This window comes from Lampetra fluviatilis, chromosome 6 (assembly GCF_964198595.1).
Source record: "Lampetra fluviatilis chromosome 6, kcLamFluv1.1, whole genome shotgun sequence".
NCBI lineage: Eukaryota > Metazoa > Chordata > Hyperoartia > Petromyzontiformes > Petromyzontidae > Lampetra > Lampetra fluviatilis.
Window position 1 is genome coordinate 2264290 of NC_136280.1, and position 25460 is coordinate 2289749.

At 51.7% G+C, this 25460-nt stretch overlaps 1 protein-coding gene across 1 annotated transcript in view; it reads left to right on the forward strand.

The window, feature by feature from the left end:
• The window catches only part of DNAH10 (dynein axonemal heavy chain 10), a 65956-nt gene that overhangs the window by 33564 nt on the left and 6932 nt on the right, over window positions 1-25460 (forward strand). Inside the window, exons 48-74 of the mRNA XM_078857346.1 lie at window positions 12-164; window positions 777-1037; window positions 1567-1739; window positions 2141-2234; window positions 3086-3253; window positions 3832-4020; window positions 4821-4992; window positions 5389-5592; window positions 6691-6771; window positions 7896-8093; window positions 8699-8860; window positions 9430-9604; window positions 11936-12117; window positions 12807-12943; window positions 13700-13917; window positions 15007-15228; window positions 16203-16350; window positions 17219-17498; window positions 18199-18428; window positions 18963-19085; window positions 19595-19745; window positions 20995-21099; window positions 21625-21779; window positions 22211-22365; window positions 22792-22975; window positions 23557-23757; window positions 24629-24838. Coding sequence (XP_078713472.1) covers window positions 12-164; window positions 777-1037; window positions 1567-1739; window positions 2141-2234; window positions 3086-3253; window positions 3832-4020; window positions 4821-4992; window positions 5389-5592; window positions 6691-6771; window positions 7896-8093; window positions 8699-8860; window positions 9430-9604; window positions 11936-12117; window positions 12807-12943; window positions 13700-13917; window positions 15007-15228; window positions 16203-16350; window positions 17219-17498; window positions 18199-18428; window positions 18963-19085; window positions 19595-19745; window positions 20995-21099; window positions 21625-21779; window positions 22211-22365; window positions 22792-22975; window positions 23557-23757; window positions 24629-24838 — 4731 coding nt within the window. The remainder of the gene's footprint in view (window positions 1-11; window positions 165-776; window positions 1038-1566; window positions 1740-2140; window positions 2235-3085; window positions 3254-3831; window positions 4021-4820; window positions 4993-5388; window positions 5593-6690; window positions 6772-7895; window positions 8094-8698; window positions 8861-9429; window positions 9605-11935; window positions 12118-12806; window positions 12944-13699; window positions 13918-15006; window positions 15229-16202; window positions 16351-17218; window positions 17499-18198; window positions 18429-18962; window positions 19086-19594; window positions 19746-20994; window positions 21100-21624; window positions 21780-22210; window positions 22366-22791; window positions 22976-23556; window positions 23758-24628; window positions 24839-25460) is intronic.

The following is a 25460-nucleotide window of genomic DNA, read 5'->3' on the forward strand; positions in this document are numbered from 1 at the left end:
TTCTCCACCAGCTGCTGCTGCCCATCAACTTCTCGTCGCGCACCTCCTCGCTCGACGTCCAGCGAAGCCTGGAGGCGAGCGTGGAGAAGAGGACCAAGGACACGTACGGCCCGCCGGTCGGAAAACGCCTGCTGATCTTCATGGACGACCTCAACATGCCGAGGGTGTGTGCCGATTGTTGTCAAGGAGCAAAAACCGTCACGCAAACTCCGGTCATCCTCGCAGCAGCAGATTTTTGGCTAGCCATCGAACAAAGACCGTCACTGCATCGCGTGTTTTCTGGTGCGCTTCTACGGCCCCCGCGCCTCCAATTAGCACGGTTGGCTACGTACGGTGCGAAAGAGGTTCAACATACAAACATACGTGTGTGTGTGCAGAACTGGCGTAAGTGTGGTTTCCATGGATCCTGGTGCATCGTCCCAGTACCTTGGCCCCCTGTCCCTTGGGGCCTGGTGCAGTTGCATACTAGATAGCTACACAACCGATGTGGTGTTATGTACACTATTGTGCATGCTGTTGCATGTTTGTACAGTTGTGTACAGGTGTAACTACCTGTTTGGATTAGTACAGCATTACCCCCTGTTGGTAAGCCTTCTCGCTTGCAGTGTGACTATATGAAGTTATACATGCAGCGATTAAACCGATATGGGCTGTAAAGCATTCTGGGAAATCCCGCGATGTCCGTTGTCGGAGTGTACGTGTTTAACACAGTCAATGCAAAACAAGTCCTACTCCCTGTTAATTTCACCCTTCTCCGATGAAAACTGTGCCACCAGGTGGATGAGTATGGCACGCAGCAGCCGATAGCGCTGCTCAAGCTGCTGCTGGAGAGGGGCAGCCTGTACGACCGCGGCAAGGAGATGATCTGCAAGACACTCAGGGACCTTGGCTACGTTGCAGCCATGGGCAAGGCCGGGGGTGGCCGCAACCAGGTGGACCCTCGCTTCCTCTCGCTCTTCACGGTCTTCCACATCACCTTCCCGTCCGAGGAATCGCTCCATTACATCTACACCTCTATTCTACGTGGGCACACCCTGGTGAGGATCCATCGTGCGTGTGTGAGTGCGTACGTGAGGGCGTGAGTGCGTGCTGCCTTTGCACTTTGCATGTAGATTGGCACAAGCGCTGTTGTGACATCACCGTCACTCGATGGCGGATGGCGGCTGCTGTTGCGATGTCGTTGGTTGTAAGCTCACCAACTCACCTATGGCAGAGCAGATAGGAGGCAGATTTGAGTTCTGCGGCATTGTTTGTGTTCCCATAGTGAATCTGGTGAGTTTTATTCTAACGCACGGCTAACATCGGTGATGAGTGATATCTGAACTACTGCTGGACCTCCCCTACGGCACCTCAGTCCTGAAAAGGGTACTTATTTTGTGTAAACAACAGCGCTGGGGAGACAATGGCGGCCGGGCGTGGCAGAGGCAACTCCTCCCCTTTGACAACCTTCTTGTGTTCATAGATGCCCACCAATAGCGCTTGCCCCAACAGCCTTGCCTTTGTCGGCGCAAGCTGCACGGGTGGATCTGTATCTGGCTGCGTGCGTGCGCTCGCTTCTGTGGGCAGATGTTTTCTGAAGAGGTGCGAGCGGCGTGCGACCTTTTGACGTCCTGCACGCTGCAGCTGTACCACGCGGCCGTGAGCGAGCTGCCCCCGACTCCGTCCAAGTTCCACTACATCTTCAACCTGCGAGACCTGTCCCGGATCTACCAGGGCCTCTGCCTCACCACACCTGAAAGGTTTGTTTTCGTTTGTTTGCTTGTTTATTTTGGCACATGTAAATACCCATTGAGAAATAATGCACATGTTCAATGGGGGAACAGGTTTACATGGCAGAAACCTGGTTAGAGCAAAAAAATATATATTTTAAACAATTGTACATATCTCATGTTCACGTGCAGCGATGGGGAAAAAATACGATCACATTGTGCAAACGACTGGGGTAATGTATTTTGCTTGCGAATTACCAATGACATTGTGGCGTGCTATGTAGATAAAAATTACAAAAGTAATGCCCATCGCTGGTTAAATCACGCACGCCTTCTTGCTATTGTCTTGCGGGATCTCCGTACAGGGGAAGTGTTATCCCCCCCCACCCCCACATCTTGTAAGCTCTCTCCTCTCCGTGTGGGAGCTGCAGGTTCACCACCGTTGGTCACATGGTGCGGCTGTGGAGGAACGAGTGCCTGCGTGTGTTCCACGACCGTCTCATCAACACCGACGACAAAATCCTGGTTCGGGCAGTGTTCCCCAAACGTTTATTTTCCGCCAAAGTGGCGTGTTCATAATCACCGCCTGTACGAGCATAACGGCGATGATGATGATGCGTTTCATTTATTTCATGATGTGAATGATGCAGGGTGATCCATTTATACCCCGCTAAAATAACTAGGCAGAAGTTATAGAGACGATAAGCTCCAAGCTTCTGTGTGTTATTTATATTCTTTGGGTCTTTCGGTAAAGCCACGTAGACAGAAAAATATCACGACGTTTTGATCGCAACACAAGCAATCGTCATCAGGTGAAAAAAATATAGCGGGAGAGCTGCTGAGGCAGGATGTTATATAGGTTTGAGATGGGTGTAGCCCAAGGGTAAATGGGCGGGGCTAGAGATGAAATTTGCATGTAAATGTAAGATTGGAGAGCTGAGCCATACCTACGACGAAGCTGTGGGGGTGACCATTGTATTGTGAGAGATTAGCATGTCAATGTAAGACCTGTGCAATACAACGTATCACGTCTTTCAACAAAGAGCTCTGTGAGATATGGAGCCATTATGTATCACAATATTCATTCACCTGTTGAGATAAAGGTAAAAGGTTCATGAGAAATCAGGTGGATATCGATGAAACGGATCCTGCTGTAGATGTAATGATGCAATGGCAGGAAGTATAATTATTGAACTGAATTAATCTTAAAAAAAAAACTTTCCATGCTTTAACAATGAACGAGCGTAGTTGTTACAGAATTGGTGAGGCGTCTTTACACGTACAGATGTACTTTGAGTAAGTTGCGGTTTTGTGCAAAAGCTGAGCCGAGGAAAGAAACCGCGACGACCTTTGGCCGTTGACCTGCGTGACACCAGGTGGAGCGCCACGTGCGCCGTCTGCTGGAGGAGCACTTCCCGCACGATGTGGAAGTGACCATGCGAGACCCCATCCTCTTCGGCGATTACCGCTCGGCGCTGAGCCCCGGCGAGCCGCGCCTCTACGAGGACATCCAGGACTACGAGGCGGCACGTGCGCTCTTCCAGGTGTGATCGCCGGCGTGCACCTGGGGTTGCCTACCACATTGCATGTTCCTGTGCCGGGTTTCGTCTGGCAAGGTGGGGTAGTGATGAACCCTTTCCCGTTCCGAGACGTCTGCAAGTTGCAGGGTGGGTCCCGTTCACCGCTGAATCTCGGAAAGGGGTTCAGCTTTAATTTTATTTTAGAGAGGCGTAGCGTCGTTGTTTTTAAAGACATTGTACTCATCGCAGAGAACTGCAGCGGCACGACCGCACTCTATGGTAGCTAGCGCCAAACTGTGCCACACACCCTCCCACGTGTCCTTCCATGTCGGAGGCTCGGTAACGATAATGTTTTTTTATTAGTTTATCTTCCGGTTAAATAAGCACTTAACGAACCGCAGCCCCAAGTGTTAACAATGGGCCCTCGAAGTCGAGCCCCCAGTCCAATGTTGTGCCTTTTCATAGCCTGGCGCCTGGGCCCTTGCAGCCGATCAGTCCCAGTGCAGTTGCACCGCATTCAAACTCAAAGGTTACGCCACCGTCTCACGCCCCCCTCAACATCTGCCGATCGATATCCTTTGCCTACTTTCGTTTCGTCACAGGAAATCCTGGAGGAGTACAACAGCAGCGAGACGCCCATGAACCTGGTGCTGTTTGAGGACGCGTTGGAGCACGTGACGCGCGTCCACCGCACCCTGAGGATGGAGCGCGGCCACGCGCTGCTCGTCGGCGTTGGCGGCTCTGGCAAGCAGTCGCTCTCGCGCCTCGCTGCCTACGCCGCCGGCTGCCAGGTGAGCGCCGCCCTCATCGCCGGCGCTGCACCGTTCCGCTGCTAAATACGACACGCACGCTCAGTGAGACTCGTAGGTGAACTCGTCGGGGTGAACTCGTCGGGGTGGCGTTCCTGCGTATCTCACTTCTCCCCTGTCCTCTGATAGCCTCTTGTTTCTAAGCTGAAAGTCCCGTTATTGCATGTGGCCAGTTGCTCTGATATTCATTCATCGTGTACTTTTCTTCTGTATCTAAGTCTGATGATATCTATTATCGTGATATCTTGTTTCAATGCATCCTTCCATCTCACCCTCCATCTCATCTTCGGTTGATAACTATTTGTCATTTTCCATCGAGGTAGATCGACGGTGGTGATAGGTGATGATTCGTCATGGTTTAAGGAGGTGAAAGATGCCACCTCAGGTCTTCTCATGCCAAATTATAGGAGCAGGTGGATCATTGTTGAATTGAGCATCATACAAAATCTATGATGGTAATGTATGTATGTATGTTGAACCTCTTTTGCACCGTACTTAGCCAACCGTGCTAATCAGAGGTGCGGGCTAATCGGAGATGAAGCGGAGCTTACCACTATCAGGCTGTCACTATACACTGTGGCCTATCACCTGGGAGAAGTTACAGTTTAGCTTTCAATTCTGCCATTTGCTAGAGAAGGCTCAGATAAAGCCACAGCTACATCCTATAAGTTGATGAAATAAACCAACTGCCTGTATCAACTGAAAAATCATGATTGGAGCTTATCGTCTTGTTAACTCGGAGCCGCGGAACTCCTCTGCTGGTGATCGGCGTTGATTGGCAGGTGTTTGAGATAACCCTGAGCCGAGGCTACAACGAGAGCAGCCTGCGGGACGACCTGAAGGCCCTGTACACACGCCTCGGCGTGGAGGGGAAGCCCACGGCCTTCCTCTTCACCGACGCCCACGTGGTCGAGGAGGGATTCCTAGAGCTCATCAACAACATGCTGACGGCCGGTTGGTGTCACTCGCGTGTGAACGCACGCGTGCACACACACGCACGCGTGCACACGCACGCACGTGCGGACACACATACGCGCATCCACACCCTTGCTGATGATGATGATATGGGGGTGACAATGACTTGTGAATGTTTAGTATGAGTTTTACTGGTTGTACTCGTGTGCTGCATGTTTGTGTGTACGTGTTGGACACAGGTCGACTCAGCCTCAAATGAGTAGCCGGTGCATTGCGTAAACATCTGCACTGGGGAGACAAAAGCGGCTGGCACTGGCCACGAAACCCTTCGTGTGCCACACCGGCCTTGATAGGCGGTCACTAACAATGACTTTCCCCAACAGTCTGTTAAAGTTCTACACGGGTGGGATCTTCGTCATATGTGTCTTTACCCAGGCATAGTGCCGGCGCTGTTTCCGGACGACGAGAAGGAGGCTCTGATCGGGCAGGTGCGGGACGAGGCGGCGCGGGCCGGCTGTGGCCCCGCGCGCGAGAGCGTGTGGCACTATTTTGTGAGCAAGTGCGCCAGCAACCTGCACATCGTGCTCGCCATGTCTCCCGATGGGGACACGCTGAGGACGCGCTGCCGCAACTTCCCAGGTGCAGACGTGAAGGGAACCAGACGTCCATCCGCATGCACCTGTGTGCACGCACGCGTGGGCACGTACGGATGTATGCTTTCACACCGTGCGTAGCCAACCACGCTAATCGGAGGTGCAGGGAGAAGTACAACAAACTAAATACAAAAGCATCTTTAAAGAAAATTCGTTTTCAATTTAGATTTCAAAGGGCATCGCTCCAGTGGCTTCCTAATATCGGAAGGAAGAGCGTTCCAGACGGCTGCAGAAGCGCATCTGAAAGTGCGATGCAGTGACCGTCTGTGTTTGGTGGCGGGCCAAAAACCACTTGCGAGGATGACCGGAGTCCGCGTGTACGCGCACGCAGGTTCAGCCACCCACGCGCACGTGGGTTTTTTGTGAAAAATTGTTGACGGCTATGTTGGCAGGCTGGAGCTGTGGTGCAGCGGTTAGCGCACTTGATTCCCGACCTCGGATAACATTAGTGGCGAGCGATATCTGAATTGGTCGTGCAACAACACACACCTTTATCAACCAACACTGACCAATGTGGCGGAATATGGTCAAATAACCCCTCCACAGGCCTTCATTGAGCAGTGGGATTGATGACGTGCTGTAAAAAATCGCTCATCATTGTCATCGCGTTGTTGTTAAAAAAGTAATCTCTGACCACCATAGCCGGGTTATCAGCCAGAGTGTGGCTGTGGCGATGTGAGAAGATTAGTGCTGGATACAGTCACCTTTGCGAATGTGATTTGTAACTTTGATCATTACCTGTGTATCAATAGTTCAATGTTGATGTACCATTTTATTGAGGGACTACTGCGTGGTGTTATCTTGGTGTAGTCTGGGACTGTGTTGTTTTTGTTCTTGCTGCCTCGCCCAATCTTGACGAATCGGACTCACATAAAGCATTTATTCTTTATTAATATGTAGTGACTTTCTTACCATTTTCTTTCTTTTGCACTCCTATCGTGTCTTTGTATTGTCTGCTGTTGTAACTTGCTGACCCTGTGTCCATACTGGACATTTGTGAAAAAAGAGCTTCAGAGATCTTCAGTTTCCTCCAGTTTAAATGAAGATTTTGATTCTGATTCTGACTTCGTCATGTTACCCACAGGGCTGGTGAACAACACGTGCATCGACTGGTTCCTGCCGTGGCCCGAGCAGGCCTTGCTGGCCGTAGCTCAATCCTTCTTGGGTACGAGCACGCCGGGCTTGCGATGCGATGGCCACGACAGACTTTAGTTGTTTTAAACTGAAAATGGTTTCCGGCTCAAATGGCCCTCAGCTGCTGGTTAGATTTGTGAGCCAGTTGTGGCAATTCCACATTGCTTTCGGCGGAGGTGAGTCTGTTCTCATGACATCCGACGTTCACGACACGATCGACATAGCACGGGAAGTTCCTCATCCAGCAGTGGATTGACAAAGAACAGTAAATTTTGTTTAATAAGCATTTAAAGCTCAGTTCGTAGGAATTATTTTAAAACATCAGGCAGTAAACCTCAACATAGCTCAGCACATCCGGCCCTCGTGTGTGTTTGTTCCCACGTACGTACGGTAAAGTCCTCGCTTAACGCGTTTTCGCTACAACGCGGTTCTTCCATTCGGGAACACTTTTTGCACAACACGGAATGCGCACTGTGACAACCCAACTCACGACTTGTCGACGACGAACTACTTTCTTGAACTGCCCAGCTGAGCAGTGTGATACACTACGCGCAGTGATACAGTAATGCGACGGCGTACCCTCAGTTATTTGTCCCGCCATCTCACTGCGTGTGCGTACATCGAATCTCGCCAAACTTTATTGTTACCTAATTTTGGGGGAATTTTTTTGGCCTAACGCGTCTTTCACTTCACGCGGTACTTTTCAGAAACGCATCTACCGCGTTAATCGAGGACTTACTGTTTGTGCGCGTGTAACTTGTGTGTGCGCGTGTAACGCGTGCGCGTGTAACGCGTGTGTGTGTGCGCGTGTAACGCGTGTGTGTGCGCGAGTGTAACGTGTGTGTGTGTGCGCGTGTAACGTGTGTGTGTGTGCGCGTGTAACGTGTGTGTGTGCGCGCGTGTAACGTGTGTGTGTGCGCGCGTGTAACGTGTGTGTGTGTGCGCGTGTAACGTGTGTGTGTGCGCGCGTGTAACGTGTGTGTGTGCGCGCGTGTAACGTGTGTGTGTGCGCGCGTGTAACGTGTGTGTGTGCGCGCGTGTAACGTGTGTGTGTGTGCGCGTGTAACGTGTGTGTGTGCGCGCGTGTAACGTGTGTGTGTGCGCGCGTGTAACGTGTGTGCGCGTGTAACGTGTGTGTGTGCGCGTGCTCTGCAGGTGAGAACCCGATGATCCCCAGTGAGCACCGCGGCGCCGTGGTAAGCCACGTGGTGAGCGTCCACTGCTCGGTGGGTGATTTCAGCGTCCAGTTCCAGCGCAAGCTTCGACGCAGCAACTACGTGACGCCCAAGAACTACCTGGACTATCTGGCCACCTACACCCGGCTGCTGGAGGAGAAGGACTTGTACATCCTTGGTGGGTGGCCCATGATCCGGGCCGAAATGGGAGATGTCCCATCAATGGGTTCCTGCAGCCGGTCTAAATTACGTCCTAAGGAATGCATATTAATGTGCTTACGTTATTGGGCCTAACTTGAGATATATATTTTATATGCTCCACAAAGAGTATTTGTCACATGCCAAAAATACTGAAAGCCATATTTCTCAAGAGCTGGAAAAAACATTTTTTCATTGTACAAACATTGGTGAATGTGTTGAGACCATCAATCAACTTGCTCCACTTGAGAACCCAGTTTAGTGAAAGGTGACTGAAACTCAGATTGAAGCCAAGGATCTCAGTGGTGCTGGCTCAGGGTGTCTAAACCATTGAACCGATCAGCCACTTCTGTCGGCTCACTTAACAAGTAAAACTCAGGTGCCTCTGCTTATTTACAGCAAACTTCCCTACCAGGGCTTAATCTCCATCCGGTCCGAGCACTCGACATTAGGTATACCTCTCACGATGGCTCGGGCTACTAGTCACGTGTCTTCTACATTCTACTCCCAGCGACCTCGATATTATTTAAGTGAGAACTTAAGCTCTGCTCCCTGCCCACTGTGCCATCACCTCGTGCCTCGCAGGCCAGTGCCAGCGTCTGGAGGGGGGACTGGACAAGCTCGCGGAGGCAAGCGTGCAACTGGCTGAACTTAACGAGCGTCTGGCCGAGCAGAAGGTGGTTTTGGCGGCCAAATCATTGGCGTGCGATGCCCTGCTGGAGGAGATCTCGCGCAGCACGGAGACAGGTGAGTGAGGCTGCTCCCTCATGCCTCTTTGGCCATCATCATGATTATCAGCAGCAGCCACGGTCGATCCCCTGGTGAATGATGTCCTCTCTGAGCCGTCGCCATCTCTCATGATCCTGCACCAATATAACAATCCATCTCGCTCCTGCAGAGAACCGATTTCATTGCTTCTGTGTCTGTTGCTCTTGCTCTAGTCTTGACCATTGGCCATCATTCCTTCGAGCAGCGTGTCCTGCCCAGGCCATCGACAGAATAGGTGGATCATTTTTTACGCTTGTGTATTTGTCCGGTGAGCTCCCCCGAGACATCGCCACTAATTTCAATGAACGAGGAGTCACTTGAAAGCTTGTGATATTCAACTTATGTGAACGAGGTCAAAACTACCACGAAAAAAATTACCTGATAATCTGATTTAGCTGATCGGCTCCAGCACCACTTGTAAACCCTAACGTTCACAACAGGACAGAACATGACGTGAGCCCCATTTCCAAACCACACAAGTGCATTAACAAAAATGTAATGATGATAAGGATAATGACTTCCCGGCCATTTTGACACCGTGACCTCAGTGAATGAGAAGAAGCAGCTGGCAGAGGAGAAGGCGCGGGAGATCGAGGACCAGAACCGCGTGATCGCCGTGGAGAAGGGGGAGGCGGAGGAGGCACTCGCGGCCGCCCTTCCGGCCCTGCAGGCTGCGCGCCGCGCCCTGCAGGAGCTCGACAAAAGTGACGTCACAGAGATCCGGTATGGAGATGCGTGCGAGCATAAATAAAGATTCTGTATGTATGTTGAACTTCTTTCGCATCGTACGTAGCAATCTGTGCTAATCGGAGGTGCGGGGGAAGGTCAACAAACTAAGCACAAAAAGGTAGTTTTAAAGAAATTAGTTTTCAATCTAGATTGTGTGGTATCTCAATGCAATGGCGCCTCAATATGCTTTACGAAAATAAATTGTGATGGTAGAAAGAGGATGGAGCTTGGCCATGACAGGTGAAACATGGGAGAGAGAGAGAGAGAAAGAGAGATACCATTTCGCAGCCCAGTGTGAAGCAACCGGAGCCCAACACCAACAACTATGAGCCCCATAGAGACAGCCGGAGCAACTAGGGCAGTCCCAACGAGTCCCAGGGCATCCTCGGGATGGTCGCGGCAGCCAGGACAATGCTAACAAGTCCCAGGGCATTTCTTGAGGGGCTGTGGCCCTTCACGTATTGGTCCCAGGGGGCAGGCAGGGCAGCACCAATGAGTTCCAGGGCATCCCCGGTGGCAGATAAGGCCCAGATCAATGACGGCACACATACAAAGACCCCCCCTGTATAGCATTAACAGACTGCTGTGGCAAGTGCTGTTAGCGAGCACCTATGAAGGCCGACACGGCACATGAGGGGGTGGGTGGCCAGCACCACGCCCGGCCACCTTTGTCTCCCTAGTGGCGAAGTTTACACACCGCACCATGTACTCATCTGAGGCTGAGTCGACCTAGGGGAGGCCCAGGAACAGTTCAGATAATCGTCACTGGTGTTGGCCGCGAGCGGGAATTTAACTCGCGTCGCTGGGTTTGTAGTGAATGCCTGTAATTCAGAAAATTGGAAGAAAGGATTGATGGATCACTGAGATTTGTGGCCAGTTACATGAATTGGTATCTGAAAAGTGTCTCGGAAATATCAGTTTATTAAGTGGGTTTGTGAACCCATCTGTGCGGACTTCTGACCGTAATCCCCTCATGTGTGGGTATTCTCTTAGTGCATCTTGAAATGAAATTCGCCAATATTTCAACGAAAAACAGAGTCATGAGATTCGGTGAGGCTTTGCAGGATTGTTAAATTGCTTTTCGTTATATTGTTATACTCGTGCATACTTGCAAACCTCGGTAACATAAACACACGCATTCGCGCAACCCCGCATACATGCTTGTGTAGTGACTGTGAATGTCACTGTGTGGTACCGGGCTTACGAAGCCACGGCGGTTAATGTGTTGGCATTATGTGTAGCCCGCTTACTGTGCATAGTACCAGTCCTAGTGGGGCTTGGGTGAGTGCTGGTTAGCGCGGAGGCACCGTGAGCAGTGTGCGGTGCGGGCTCCCGGTGAGGGAGCGAGAGGGAGCGTCAGCCAGCCAGGGTGACGTTGGGGCATGATACGCCGGTTGACCTGCCGACACGTGACCGGATGATATTGGAGAGGGGCCACTGGTGGACGGGGGCCGCTGGGTGGTCACGTGGTATAAAAGAGCTCTTGGGAGCCTTCGGGAAAGAGCTCGAGAGATCTAGAAGGTGGGCGGGGCGAGGGGCGGAGCCAGGCCCAGCCCAGGGGAATATAACGCGGACCCCGTGAGGGGCTCGGAGTTCTTCGTGTTGCTGGTGAAGAAGACCAACATCGGGTAGAAGAAGCCTCTAGCCACGCGGTCCGGGACCCAGCAGCTTGTGGTCTGGGCCGGGATAGCGAACCGTGTCTAGTTCTGCCGTAGCGTGGCTAGATGGGCATTCAACGCCGAAGTGTAGGTTGTGTTATGTTATGTTGAGTTGGTGAAATAAATAGTGTTGCTCCCAAGACAACGTCTGCAACTCAGTTGGACTCACTACACTTGTACTGAATGTGCTTGCTTGCTTCTTTCCATGAAGGGACACATGCACGTGTGCGTGCCCGGTAAGTCCACTAATCTATTGAGCTCATTGATGACTCGACGATGTGCCACGTTTCCTTTTTGCCCTCTTGTATTCCACCTGCGGGGATGGATAGTAATACGATTATAACCGTTGCCTTATTTACCACTGCGTCATTTCGTTCCGTTGCTGGGATTTTCGCAGGAGACAAATGTAAGTACGGTTCCGTGTTGGCGATATTTTGCCGTGCTTTGCTGTGGACCCAGCCAATGCTGTTTCCCTTTTTCCATTTTCCCTTTTTCCCATCCCTGGATATGGCACTCCAGCCGACCTTTTCCCCGGTCCTGGAATGCTCGTGAAAGTTTAATTTTGTTGATCTTTAATAAATAAAAGAAAGTTACTTGCATATGTCGCCGGGCCCCTGCGTACTAAAGGTGACCCCTCGACGCTCACCCCTGGCCCCGTTTCCTGAAGGTCGTTTGCCACGCCGCCAAAGCAGGTACAGACCGTGTGCGAGTGCATCCTGTTGATGCGGGGTCACAAGGAGGTCAGCTGGAAGGCAGCCAAGGGCATGATGTCGGAGTCTAACTTCCTGCGCAATCTCATGGAGATGGACTGCGATGCCATAGGACAAGGGCAGGTCAAGCTCATACGAGGTCGGTGATCACAGAGACGCAAAACCGCAGCCTTTGTATCTCAATTCTAGAGGCAGACTGTTCATTATAAATGGAGGCTTCTAGTCAAAGGGCGTGTAACGAGGATTAAAGTTTAAGAGGTCATCGTGCCAAATTCCATTAATGCCACGTAGCCTCGCTAATGCGGCCTTCCTTTTGCCAAGTCCGATATTTGCTGCTCAGTCTATATTCGACCTCTGAGGTCTGCTCTGACAGTCTCATCGCCACCATCTGACTTTCAGTTATCCTCTTGTTACACGGTCCACGAGTCCTTCAAGGAAAGCTCTTAAAGTGTCCCACAAGGGATTATTATGCTCGTGTTATATGCATGCATAAATACACACAGAGAATGGCTTGACGATGACGTAAGAGATTGCTGACAGAAAGATGTGGCCACTACTTGAGCGTACTGGCACAAGACAGAGGAAAGTGGAAACAAATGGTGAAGTGGACTCTCTGCCGATGGATCGTGATGATGATGATGATGACATACACACGATGTGCAATTAGCGTACGGTGTGTAATTGGAATACAATCTCCAGTCAGCATACAGTGTATAATTAGCATAGAGTGAGCATTACATAATAACAACATCGATTGTATCTGATACATGTACAATATGCGTCTTTGACAAACTATCAGGCCCCTGATTCACCCGGCCTTTCCACCAGGGATTCTGAAGAGCCTGGGCACCAGCTACGAGGAGATGGTGCCTATTAGCCGTGCTGGCGCCGGCATGCTCAAGTTTGTTGATGCCGTCATGGGCTACTGCGAGGTGGCGCGCGAGATCAAGCCCAAGCGAGACAAGGTTACACAGTTTCGTTCGCGTTCGAAGAGGCCTTCTTACACTTTTTCACTCACCTTGTTGGCATTTTCCTATGTTTGTATGTATCTATGTTGAACTTCTTTCACACCGTACGTAGCCAACTGTGCTAATTGGTGGTGCGGGTGAAGGACAACGAACAAAATACAAAAAGCAGTTCTAAAGAAATTAGTTTTCAACTTCGATTTAAAAGTACATAAGCTCCAGTGGCTTCCTATTATCAGAAGGAAGAGCATTCCAGACGGCCGCAGAAACACATCGGTGACCATTTTTGTTCGATGGCTAGCCAAAAACCTCTGAGAGGATGACCGGAGTTCACGTGATGACTGGAGCTGGCGTTTCCCGTTCAATGTATGCTAAGTGGTAGGGTGTTGCATGTATTTCATGATTGATAAAAACATTCACTGTGTGGATGAAATGTGGAATTATATATTGGCAAAGTATTCTGAATTGTTATTGTTTGTTAATAGTTTTTTATTCCATCCTATATTGCTGCCCCTTCCGTGTCCCAACAATTCCCACCTTAGGCTAATGCTTACTTTGCCCACACATAAAGCCAGCACTGCCAGGTCTCTCTGCCAACCACCAGTGCTCGCCCACGCCTTCCCCACGCCCTTTGCAGTCGACTACCTGGGCCCTCTCCGGCCCATGGGCCCCAGCGCAGTTGCAACGCACGCACGCATGCTCGCTAGCTACGCCTCTGGGTTCTCACCGGCTGCCCGTCGCTGTGTCTTCACGCAGGTCGCGCGGTTGGAGCGAGACTTCTATCAGAGCAAGCGCGAGCTGGAGCGTATCCAGGCGGAGCTGGCGACTCTGCAGGCGGAGCTCGCCGCCCTGGGCAGCAAGTACGAGGCGGCCATGTTGGAGCGGCAGCAGCTGCAGGCCGAGAACGAGGTCATGGAGCGACGTCTGCTCGCCGCCGACAAGCTCATCTCGGGCCTGGGCTCCGAGAACGCACGGTACGGCCAGAGTGACGAGCGGAGGCAACCGGGCACGCTGCGCCCAGTCGCGCTGTCATTCCTTTTCCCTTGCTCCCCTACACTGGAACAAACTCGCAGTGCACGTAAAACAATCATTTTCGTTAAGCTGCTTCCACTCTTTCATTACAACTACCCCCATCTCTTCTCCCCTAGCCCATCCTGCTACTGCTACTCCCTTACCCCCGCTCTCCAGCAGGCCTATCCCTGCCCCGATCAGTACCCCAACCCCTATCACTACCCCTACCCCAACTCGTCCTTAACCACTCCCACCTGTTCTCCTCTCATGATAAAGACACCACCACTTTTCATAACCCCACTCTTTATTTCAAGCACTATCATCTTACGTATTTTTTTTATAATTGTTATGAATGCCTTGGAATAAGGCGCTATGTAAAAATATATATAAGATAAGATCGGAATATTATTGCATTCGTTCAGTAGCTACATCCATTACCTGTGGGACTGGAGCCTCTTTCCTTCTGTGCCCATCACTTAGGAGCATTTAATTCTTACAAATAAAAACATATTTTGAAAGCCTTGCAACAAACGACCCTTGCCCACTGTGATCAAGTGTGCTATCTAGCATCATTAAGAAGCCTCTTGAAATCAATATAGAACTGGCGTCTACTGGGGGCCATTAATCTGACACGGCGTGATGCTACGTGTGAGAGCTCACAATGACAATGTCTTCCATCGCTTAACAACACCGCACTTATGACTCACTTGTCGGTCAGTCAGTCAATCAGTTTATTTCCGGTAAGGTCCATTGAAGTAAGAAACACATTTTTTTATTATAAATCTAATATTTTAAAAAATTGCTTTGTCGTATTTCAATAGTAGCCCAGTACGGAGCACAAACTGCGACGCGAGGAGAGGGGGTACAGAAAATCCGCGCACCTCAGTCCCGAACACTGCACCTGGGTTTAAAGCAGGTGGGGGAAGCGGGCTTGCCGCCCCACCGAGTTGGGACCACGAGCGGGGATGTGTGTATTTTTCATAGCCCTTTTCTATCTTTCTAAACAAGCAACAAAATGAACCGGTGCATTGCTTGGTCGGCGGCGAGCGCAGGTGGATGAGCGAGCTGCAGGAGCTGCGCCAGCGTCGGGTGCGCCTGCTGGGCGACTGCGTGCTGTCGGCCGCCTTCCTCTGCTACTCGGGCGCCTTCAGCTGGGAGTTCCGGAGCGCCATGCTGAGCGACGCCTGGGAGAAGGAGGTGCGCGAGCGGGAGATCCCACTCAGCCAGCCCTTCCGCGTCGAGTCCCTGCTCACCGACGACGTGGAGATCAGCAGGTGCCACAGTCGTTGTTGCCGAGAGGTGGTCAAAGCGGGGCGGTATGTGCTGGCACGCATGCCGGTAGGGAAGCAATGGACGTATGACGTCCCGGTGAGCCAGTGTCTCAGTATCGGAATATTTATTCATACTGGAGGAATCCGATGAGCTACAAAGCTATTTTTCGCAGATGTCCAGGAGGTGACGCGGTGCGCTCCTCGTGGTAACACCTCGCACGGAGGTTGAGATATTTGGGAGGTTATTTGGGAGATATTTGGGAGGCTATATGATATAGTTTATAATGTATATTAAATGCACAAGAATGCTTTATGTACTTTCCAATATACGATCCTTATGGCGGTACCCCGGGGTACCAAATAATACAAAATGGCCAAGGAAATTAAATATTTTATTTCTGGGACACTATTTTTTCTAGGGGTGTACTTAACTCCGCGACTGGGGCACCAATCAATCTGAAATCAGTGCTACTCCGCAATGTCGAAATGCCAAACATTAGCATTAAAAAATCCGTTATCGAAAAATTCTACTTTGAATAGTGCATCGTGTACAGCTCGTCGAGATGAGTCGATTGCCGCATGGCCGACCATCAACAGACTAAAAATGACTGCATCATGGACATTATGCGAGAGCCGGGGTACTATGGTACCCCGGGGTACCTCCATAAGGTTCATATGCTAAACTTCACCAGAACACTTTATGTCGTTTATAATGAATGTTAATCCACTTGAATACATTTTATTGGATACAATGATCAAGTGAAGTGCAATAGAATATCGTTATGTCGTGTATTTCTTCTATGCGAGGCACTGTTTTTAAAACCACCACTTTTGAACGCTGACGGCGACGCTCGGCCCTGCATCTCTGCGCAGGGTCGCGTGGTAGTGCCGCGGCTATTCTCGCAATGCGCTTGTGAGTCGCGTGCGCGTGCCAACGTCCGTGCGCCGACATGCGCCCGTGCCCGCCACCCCCACAGGTGGGGCTCGGAGGGTCTGCCGCCCGACGAGCTGTCGGTGCAGAACGGTATCCTGACGACGCACGCAAGCCGCTTCCCGCTCTGCATCGACCCGCAGCAGCAGGCCCTCAACTGGATCCGCCGCAAGGAGCAGAAGAACAACCTCAAGGTGGGCAGTGGATATGCGTGCACGTGCGTGCGTGTGTGGTGTGCGCCTTGGGGAGCAGTAGTGCAACGGTTAGCGCGCTGCGCTACGACTTGGCGATCCGAGTTCGACTCCCGCTTACCGCCAACAGCAGCAGCGGAGATTATTTTAACCAGTCCTGGGCCTTTCCTAAGTTTACTCAGCCTCAAATGAATGCCTGGTGTGGTGTGTAAACATCAGCAACAAATGTGGCCACGCATGGTTTTGGCCACCCACCCCATCGTGTGCCGTGTCGGCCTAAATAGGTTTTCGCTAACAGAACTTGCCCCAATAGTTTGTTAATGGCTATATAGGGGATCTTTATGTCTGTGTGATACCTTTGGTGAGAGCAGAGATGTCATGGGTTATGACGGATGGTCATGTTTTTTTTGTAGCAGCTGATGGGCATCATCGTTGGCTGGGGTTAACTCTTTGTCAGGCTATAGTCCTCAGTTTCCATAAATGTTTACATTAATAATAATATACACTGTGTCACATCGATTGTTTTTTAATACCTGCACTGCCCAAGAGCGAGTGTTCCAGAGTGGCTAAGCGCATTTCAAGGTTACTAGGGTGTTCTTAAATGCACAGGCAAGCGACATTGGCAACTTAACAATGCTTTCCTTTGACATGAGTCTGAAAGATAAGCAGAAGTAAAGTGGGGTGATCAAGTACACGGAAAATCAGAAGAGAAAATAGAAGGAAGGATTAGTCTCGGGGAATCGGAGCCGAGTAATTTAATTTATTATTAAAATCGGCAATGAGTTGCTCTTGAGACAGGGAGGTAGCACGCCTCAGCGATACAACAAGCGGTGCCAAAGCGTGGCGCTAACGAAACCCGCTTCTCCTGCAGGTGTCATCGTTCAACGACCCAGACTTCCTGAAGCAGCTGGAGATGGCGATAAAGTATGGCTTCCCATTCCTCTTCCAAGACGTGGACGACTACATCGACCCCGTGATCGACAATGTGCTCGAGCGGAACATCAAGGGGCAGCAGGGGCGGCAGTACGTGGTGCTGGGCGACAAGGAGGTGGATTATGACCCGAGCTTCAGGCTCTACCTCAACACGAAGCTCGCCAACCCCAGGCTCTCGCCGTCCATCTTCGGCAAGGCCATGGTCATCAACTACACGGGTAACGCCTCGACGCTGTTCGACGTTACGACGCAGCTCAGTCGCAAAAATAAAATTCGGATTTTGTGCCGGGGTATGAAAGGCATATCGACTGTTGCATGACGTTGACTATTAAGAAAGAAAAGTAAGTGAGCTCATGCGGGACGCATCGTGGCTTAGAAGGGGCGATGGCCGGTGGTCCAGACCAAAGACGGAGTGGCGACCAAAGGAAAAAACTCGCCGAAGAGGATGCCCACCGTGAAGAAGGGGCGATTAAATCGGCTAGTGTGCACGACCGAGATGGATTGCCCACGTCGCATAACCATGAGAGATGGCGACGGCTTGGGGAGGCCTTCATACAGCAGTGGATAAATCATGGCTGATGATGGCGATGGCAAAAGGCATAACGCTGGCGCTGGTTCGTGGAGTTGAAAAGCTCGTGAATGCTTGAGGCCATTATGTTGGGGGCCAACCTTGGAAAGCAACTTATTGCAATTCACCAACTAATTGCACCTCCCCACTCATTCTGAATAAACCCAGGGCTGATTGTCACTATTGGCCATTGGGTGACGTGCATTGAGCTCATAATCAGGTCTCATATAGTGCGACTTCAAGTGGCCAACCACAGGTCTTTGCGTGCGTGTACGTGTTTGCATCCATGCCACTGTGCATCCGTGCCGCTGCCCCTCCCTGTGTCCGCGCATCTCCCGGGCCACGTGTAGTGACGCTGAAGGGCCTGGAGGACCAGCTGCTGAGCGTGATCGTGGCGTTTGAGCGCAGCGAGCTGGAGGAGCAGCGCGAGCGCCTCATCCAGGAGACGAGCCACAACAAGCGCCTGCTCAAGGAGTTGGAGGACTCGCTGCTGCGCGAGCTCGCCACCTCCACGGGCAACATGCTGGACAACGCCGAGCTCGTCCTCACGCTGGAGGACACCAAGGCCAAGGCCACCGAGGTGCGCGGCAGCAGCACCGCCGCCGAGAGTGGGCGGTGACGACGAGGTCGGGTGAACTTCTCGATTGTTGACCTGGGACGAAAATCAAAGAGTGTTGGGTGTGACAAATGGCATTGGTGAGATGTTCCGGTGGTTACGTCCAAATTAGTGGGAGTGTGCCCCGTTGTTGTCACAAGCTATGAAGGGTTGAGACCGGATAGTACTTGGGTGGGCGACCACCATGCTGGTGTTGTCATCGGGTGCTATAGGTTGCTGTGGGGTGACGCAGTGGGCAGGAGAGGGGGGCAGTGCAGCAATATCCATTGTCCTGTGCTTCTGCGCTCAAATGCCGATGCTCCTTGTTTCCACAAACCCACACTAACCAGTGTGGAGAAGTATGGCCAAATAACTGCCACGACCCGCACGGTCTGGGGAGGCCATCATCCAGCAGCGGATTGACAAAAGGGCTTCACTGTATATTGTATATGTACGTGTACGCCAAATCTCGTGCTTTAAAATCTCACAGATTACCCTCTGACCGCGCTGTCGCAAAAGGTGGCGGAGAAGCTGGCACTGGCGGAGAAGACGGCGCTGGACATCGACCGCCTGCGCGACGGTTACCGCCCGGCGGCCAAGCGCGGGGCCCTGTTGTTCTTCTCGCTCGCTGACATGGCCCAGGCAAGGAGCGGGTCCGCCACCGTGCGAGCTACTCCATAGCGGCGCTGTCGTGTTCGCTCCGGCGTAAAATTTGATGAGGCATCACTTGCCCAGAATGTTAGGCTGCCATATGTTTTGCTGTTGCAGTGTTGGTGATGATGGCGGTGGTGGGGTGTGTTATGTGAGCGCATCTTCAGTGCAGTAATGAAATATGGGAAAGATATTCCACCACCGTTGCTGCTATCGCCACCATCACCACTATCGATAATACTCACACTACCAATACCACGAACAACACTAGTACCAGTACCAGCACAACCACCAATACCAAATTGTGTACATTAACACAACCGTGTGGCTCAAGTACATATCTTGGATCATAATGAGTGATCGTGAGTGCCAGTTAACTTGATACTTAAGCGACAGTTGATATCGGCGTTAGATAAAAGCAGCAGCAGTAGCAGCTGCGACGCACCGCTATACCGGACGTGTGCTCGTGTCTCCCGGGATGCGCGCTCGTGACGGCCCAGGTGAGCGGGATGTACCAGTACTCGCTGTCCGCCTTCCTCGGCGTGTTCGACCTGTCACTGCGCAAGTCTCTCCCGGACACCGCGCTTCCCAAGAGGCTCGTCAACATCACGGACACGCTCACGCACAATGTCTACAACTACGGCTGCACAGGTGAGGTGCCACACACGCACACTCACGCACACTCGCAAAATCGCAGACGCACGTCCAGGTTAGATGTTAGCCTCCCGTCTGCTTGAAAATGTTTCCCGTGAGAATCTCTCGAGGCTAAACTGTGGCTGGTTGGCTCATCGTGGGATCAGAACACTGAGTCAGTGGTAACAGCTGAGGTTCATGGGCCGAATGCGGCCCACGACTGCGATCCATACAGCTCGCGGCCAAGTGAGGCCTACCAATTTCGATCTGCCGGCAAACCACATTCTTCCATCGCTGAAAAGGATCTTAGCTGCACTATTCAGGTACTAGAGCGGAACATTTTCGACCGGCCAACACTGTGTTTCTAAATTTAGTGTGCTCAGTAGCCTGTTGTCTCTGAAGTAGTTCTGAGCACACTGTCAAAATATACAATCATAGCATGCTAGTGTAGTGAGTTCAACTGAGTCGCAGACGTACACATTTATTAACACCAACACATGGGGTAACTGCCCCTTAACAGAATAACAACCTATGGTGGTGACCACCAGGCCAACTATACTAATTAGAACGTAACTAGCTACTACGGACCTGGACCACAGCTCGGGTCCAGGTCCACGTGTTGGAGACTCTGTAGGATGTAGAATGTTGACGAACAACAGCTCCCAGTCCCTCTGGGGGACCCGGCTTATATCTTCTGTGGCGTGGCTGGCTCCGCCCTTGGCCACGACCACCTTCCAGAATCCTCAAGCAGGATCTCAACCCTGACACGTGACCACCCCTAGCCCCCACCTGGGGCCCCTGTGTAGACTTAACCGGTCACGTGTCCTCTGGGGTCAACCAGAGTGCCACGGCCCTTAGTAACCCCATTTCGATGGCCGGAACTCCCATACCCCATCCTGTAGGGGCCGGCACTGCACGTCAAGCGTGGTGCTATCCAGCGCGATCGATCAGCGCTCACCGAGCCCCTCTAGGGCCGGTACTGCACCCACATCCTAGTGGTGTCCGCGATGTCGTTACACCGCACGCCGCCATTACACAGTGACATCCCGCGATGTCACTACACTAGGACTGTATGTTTCAATGGTGGTTGCCCACCACAGGAATCTGAAAGTCCTATTTGTCCCTCAGTAATGAAAAGGGTTTCCCATCCCTGGCCAGAAAGGTGCCCACGTGTGTAAAAAGCAAAAATAAAAATGACTTTTGACTTGACCAGTGAGCCCCAGAGTAGCGTGATGCCACCGCTGCATGTCCCGCGTCACTTCCGCAGGGCTCTTCGAGAAGCACAAGCTGCTGTTCTCGCTCAACATGGCGATCCGATTGGAGCAGGCCGAGGAGCGTGTCCCTCAGAGTGAGCTGGATTTCTTCCTCAAGGGTAAGGATCTGCCGTGAAAATCCAAGAGCAAACAATCGACGTGTAAAATCCACTCGGTTACATTTCACGGCTGTGGTTCTCATGTTGGCAGATGGCCACCCAAGTCCATGGGGTTATTGATTGTTTTAGAGTACTATTTCCTGTGAGTTATAAATACATTTCAGCTGTGCCATCAGCATCCAATGGCCTACCCCTGTGAAGGTTATCCCAGGGTCTTTGACGTCTACCTTGCAGCAGATTTTAACCGTTTTGACAATTCCCCACAGAAGTTCCTTTCGAGCATTGGAAATTGATCCATCGACTCTTTTGCACAGTGGCTCAGTGGCAATTATGTTGACTCCCCCGGGCAACCCGTTTGCTATAAGACATGTGCAGGAAAGGAGACGTGAATGAATGTGCATGAACACACGCGCGTCTGTGTGTGTGCACATGCGTGCGTGTCATCGACGCGACATCGACCGCGGCGGCTCTCGGTCGCGCAACGGAGGAGCGAGCGCCGTGCCTCCTTCCGTGCGCGCGCTGCAGGCAACATCTCCCTGGAGAAGAGCGCTCGCGCGCGCCCCTTCGACTGGCTGCCCGAGCAGGGCTGGCAGGACGTGGTGCAGCTCGCCGAGGTGTCGCCCGACGCCTCCGCCTCCCTCCCCGACCACGTGGAGCGCAACGGGGAGGCCTGGAGACAGGTAACCCCTCCTTGCCCCGAGGGCAGCAGTCACTCGGACCCGAGCGTCGCTCGCTGTCACTGAGATTGACGGGCTTTGTGGCGGGTTGGCATAGCAAGTGGTTAGAATGCTGCGTCTTATGTCTACATCCTTTCACCCAAGCTGTGTTTAAATATTCGTTCATGTATACGAGTTTACGTGTACCATGGAAAGGTTACACATATCTCACCTTTGATTAAAATAATACATGATTTTCTTTGTACGCTATTAATCATTGTGATCATCATCATCAGCCATGATGAATCCACTGCTAAATGAAGGGCTCCACAAGCCATCGCTCACGGTGCTGCAATGTAACAATTCATCCACATTGTTAACAAAATAACAATGACGGTACAAGACGAGTGGTGACAATGTAGTTGCCCGTGCGGTGATGATGGTGTATCCTGCAGTGGTTCGACCTGGACACGCCGGAGCAGGCGCCCCTCCCAGACGGCTACGCCAACTCGCTCTCCGCCTTCCAGCACCTGCTGGTGCTGCGCTGCTTCCGCGTGGACCGCGTGTACCGCGCCATCTCCGACTACGTGGCCAGCACCATGGGGGAGAGGTAGGGCCCATTGGTCTTTGGTGCCCACCACTGATTGGACGGCGATTGGTTGCCGGTCTCTACCACCGACCACGTTAGAGGCCTCTTCCATTGAGCAATCTTAAAGGAGCGGCCTTCTCCATACGAAGTTATAACCAGTCCTCATCACCTAGTGGTGAGTGAGAAGTCTCCACCAATTACAAGTGGGCGGTCTCTCCTGCCAACCAATCACCAATGAGAGATCCACAGCACCTGTACAATTGAGATTTGTTATCCAAGTGATCTTTATCACTAACCAATCCGTTTTTAGCACTCAATGATCAGAATTTCTTGACCTAAAAATCTAAATCTATCCCTACACCTAGCCATAGCCCAGGGGGCAATGGGGGTAAAGTGGCAACCATTCTCTCGCGAATCCACGTCCATGATGGCGTTTGCAATGTAAAGGTATGTCCAGCCGCCGGTGGTGAACCTGGAGGGCGTGCTGGAGCAGAGCTCGCCCACGTCCCCCGTCGTCTTCATCCTCAGCGCCGGCTCCGACCCCGCCGGGGACCTGGCCAAGCTCGCCGAGAGGACCGGCTTCAGCGGCAGCCGCCTGAAAATGCTGGCGATGGGACAGGGGCAGGAGAAGGTGAGTGGGGGCCAGGGTTAGGGTCGGTGGTAGAGGTTGTTGTGGGTTGTGAGGTCCCTGTGGTGGTGTGGGGTTTGGCAGTGAAGGAAGGGGCTAAATTAGAAGAATTAGTTCAGTAGAATTGAAGAGGTTGAAGTGAGTGGGAGAGAGTGAGTCACACTGGTGGAGTTAAAGAGGTAATCATCAACTCAGGAGACCAATAGAGAAAATTGCTCTCAGGTCTGTTTAGATCCTCTTTTCTTCTAAGTTTTAAAAGTCAGTCTTTAATTTCAACAACCTGCCATCTCTTTCACAAGTTCAAGCGTGGCAGTGACACTTTTAGCAGACAGGCACAGCTGCAAGAGTCCGGCAGAGGAAGCAGCGGCGTAGCGTGGTTGTCGTGGACCCTGGGTAGTTCAATTTCTCCCCTCTCCGTAGCACAGCACCAGGGCCCCCCCCCCCCCCCGACCCGTTGTAGGAGCCGGTAGAGTTGCACCGCCTGCACACTCAATGGCTACGCCGCTTGGGAGCGAGGGTTAAAGACAGCGGGAGTGACGGAATTGCGATCACCTGGCATTGGTCGGTCCATCGGTCGCGAGCAGGTGGCGCTGCAGCTGCTGGGGCACGCGGTGTCACGCGGTCACTGGCTCATGCTGCAGAACTGCCACCTTCTGCCACGCTGGCTCAAGGAGCTGGAGAAGGCACTGGAGGGCATCTCGAAGCCGCACCCAGACTTCCGCCTCTGGCTGACGACTGACCCCACGCCCAGCTTCCCCATCGGCATCCTGCAGCGCTCGCTGAAGGTGCTGGCCGGCACACGCTCGCGCACAAACGGCGGCCGCACGGCGATCGAGTGCCGGGTTGACATTGAGCAGGGTGGATTAATGAAGATGTGTGTTTTTTTTTCTTTATTTAGGATTTTTGAATTGTGTTTGTGTCTTTTTTTGAAATAGTTCTCTATTTACATTTGTGCTTTCGGCGTCGTGTCACGGGATGAAGATATTTACATTCGAAAATCTCCCAGCAAGTAGTGCACCACTCCGTGCCAGAGAATGGGCCCAGGAGATTGTATCAGAGGACTACTGGTGAAGTCCTTTCAATATGTGTTATTACACACTAAACTAAAAACTATTGTTATTTTACGAGGTAAAGCCCACTGAGCTATAGAGCTCATTTCAGAAGCGACCTGGCCACAAACGATAGCTCAACGAAGTGGCTAATTACGTGGAAATTTATATCAGCCAAATACTCCAAACGCATCTTTTTAATATGTGGAGGGAAAAACCGGAGGACCCAGAGAACAATTCACGTGACCACGGGAAGAACATGCCAACTCCAAATATACAGCAGGCATCAGTATCGAAGCCACGTACTTCTGTTTTATAGGCAAGGTAGTTAACGTCCCGCTACTGTGGCGCCACCGTGGTGCCCATGAGGAGGGAGCTTTATAATTGTTTTTCCCATCTTGTTATTTCTCAAATGTGGAATAAGTGGACTTAACTTTGAAAAAACGAGTTTATCTATGATGATTTTATTCTGTCATTGCTGACACTCTCAATGTAGCTTAATCAGAAGTGACTGAAACCATAGATTCAAATACATGACCTCAGAAGCAGTACTGACACACTCCACATTGGTACTGCTGCTGCTGCCCCCCCCCCCCGTCCGCCCTAGGTGGTGACAGAACCACCCAACGGCCTGAAGCTGAACCTACGCGCCACCTATTTCCGCGTGTCGCACGAGGCGCTGGACGGCTGCCCACACCCGGCGTTCCGGCCGCTCGTGTACACGCTCGCGTTCTTCCACGCCGTGGTGCAGGAGCGCCGCAAGTACGGCAAGCTGGGCTGGAACGTGCCGTACGACTTCAACGAGTCCGACTTCCAGGTGGTGTGGGGTGGCCAGCACGGAGGCAGTGGAGGGCCGTTCGGAGACAGAATTCTGAAAACTCTTTACGTCGATTGCCGTATCAACAAATGTAGGCTTACTGAATCCAATAGAGAGTCATTTTAGTTTATAGCCTAATATAACTAGCCAAATATCCTAACATTTAAAAAGACAATCTGTTGCTCTAGCTTTGAGCCAGGCACGGCAGCGCTCGCCTGTGACCCAGGACTTTGGCAGGAAGGGTTGATGGCGCACGTACATTAGTGAAACTCCCAAACCATGTGGACTGCAAGGTGACCTGGAGAGATCAGCACAGCAAATGCCTTGAACCTCAGAGAGGCTTTCGTAGATAACTGTAAGACGTATACATGTAGCCCTGTTGTACATCCCTCCTGTGAATCTGCTGTTGGACGAGAGCCTCCCTACACTGTGCAGGTCGTGATGGTTAATTGACCATACTTCACCATGCCGATCATTATGAGTTGGTGAAGGTGGGAAGCATAGATGTGGGAGCATGTACGTACAGTAAAGCAATGCATTTTACTGCACTGCCCTCTGCTGCCCATCACAAAAATCCCACAGCAAGCCTATAACACCCGGATAAAGTAAATGACAATAAATA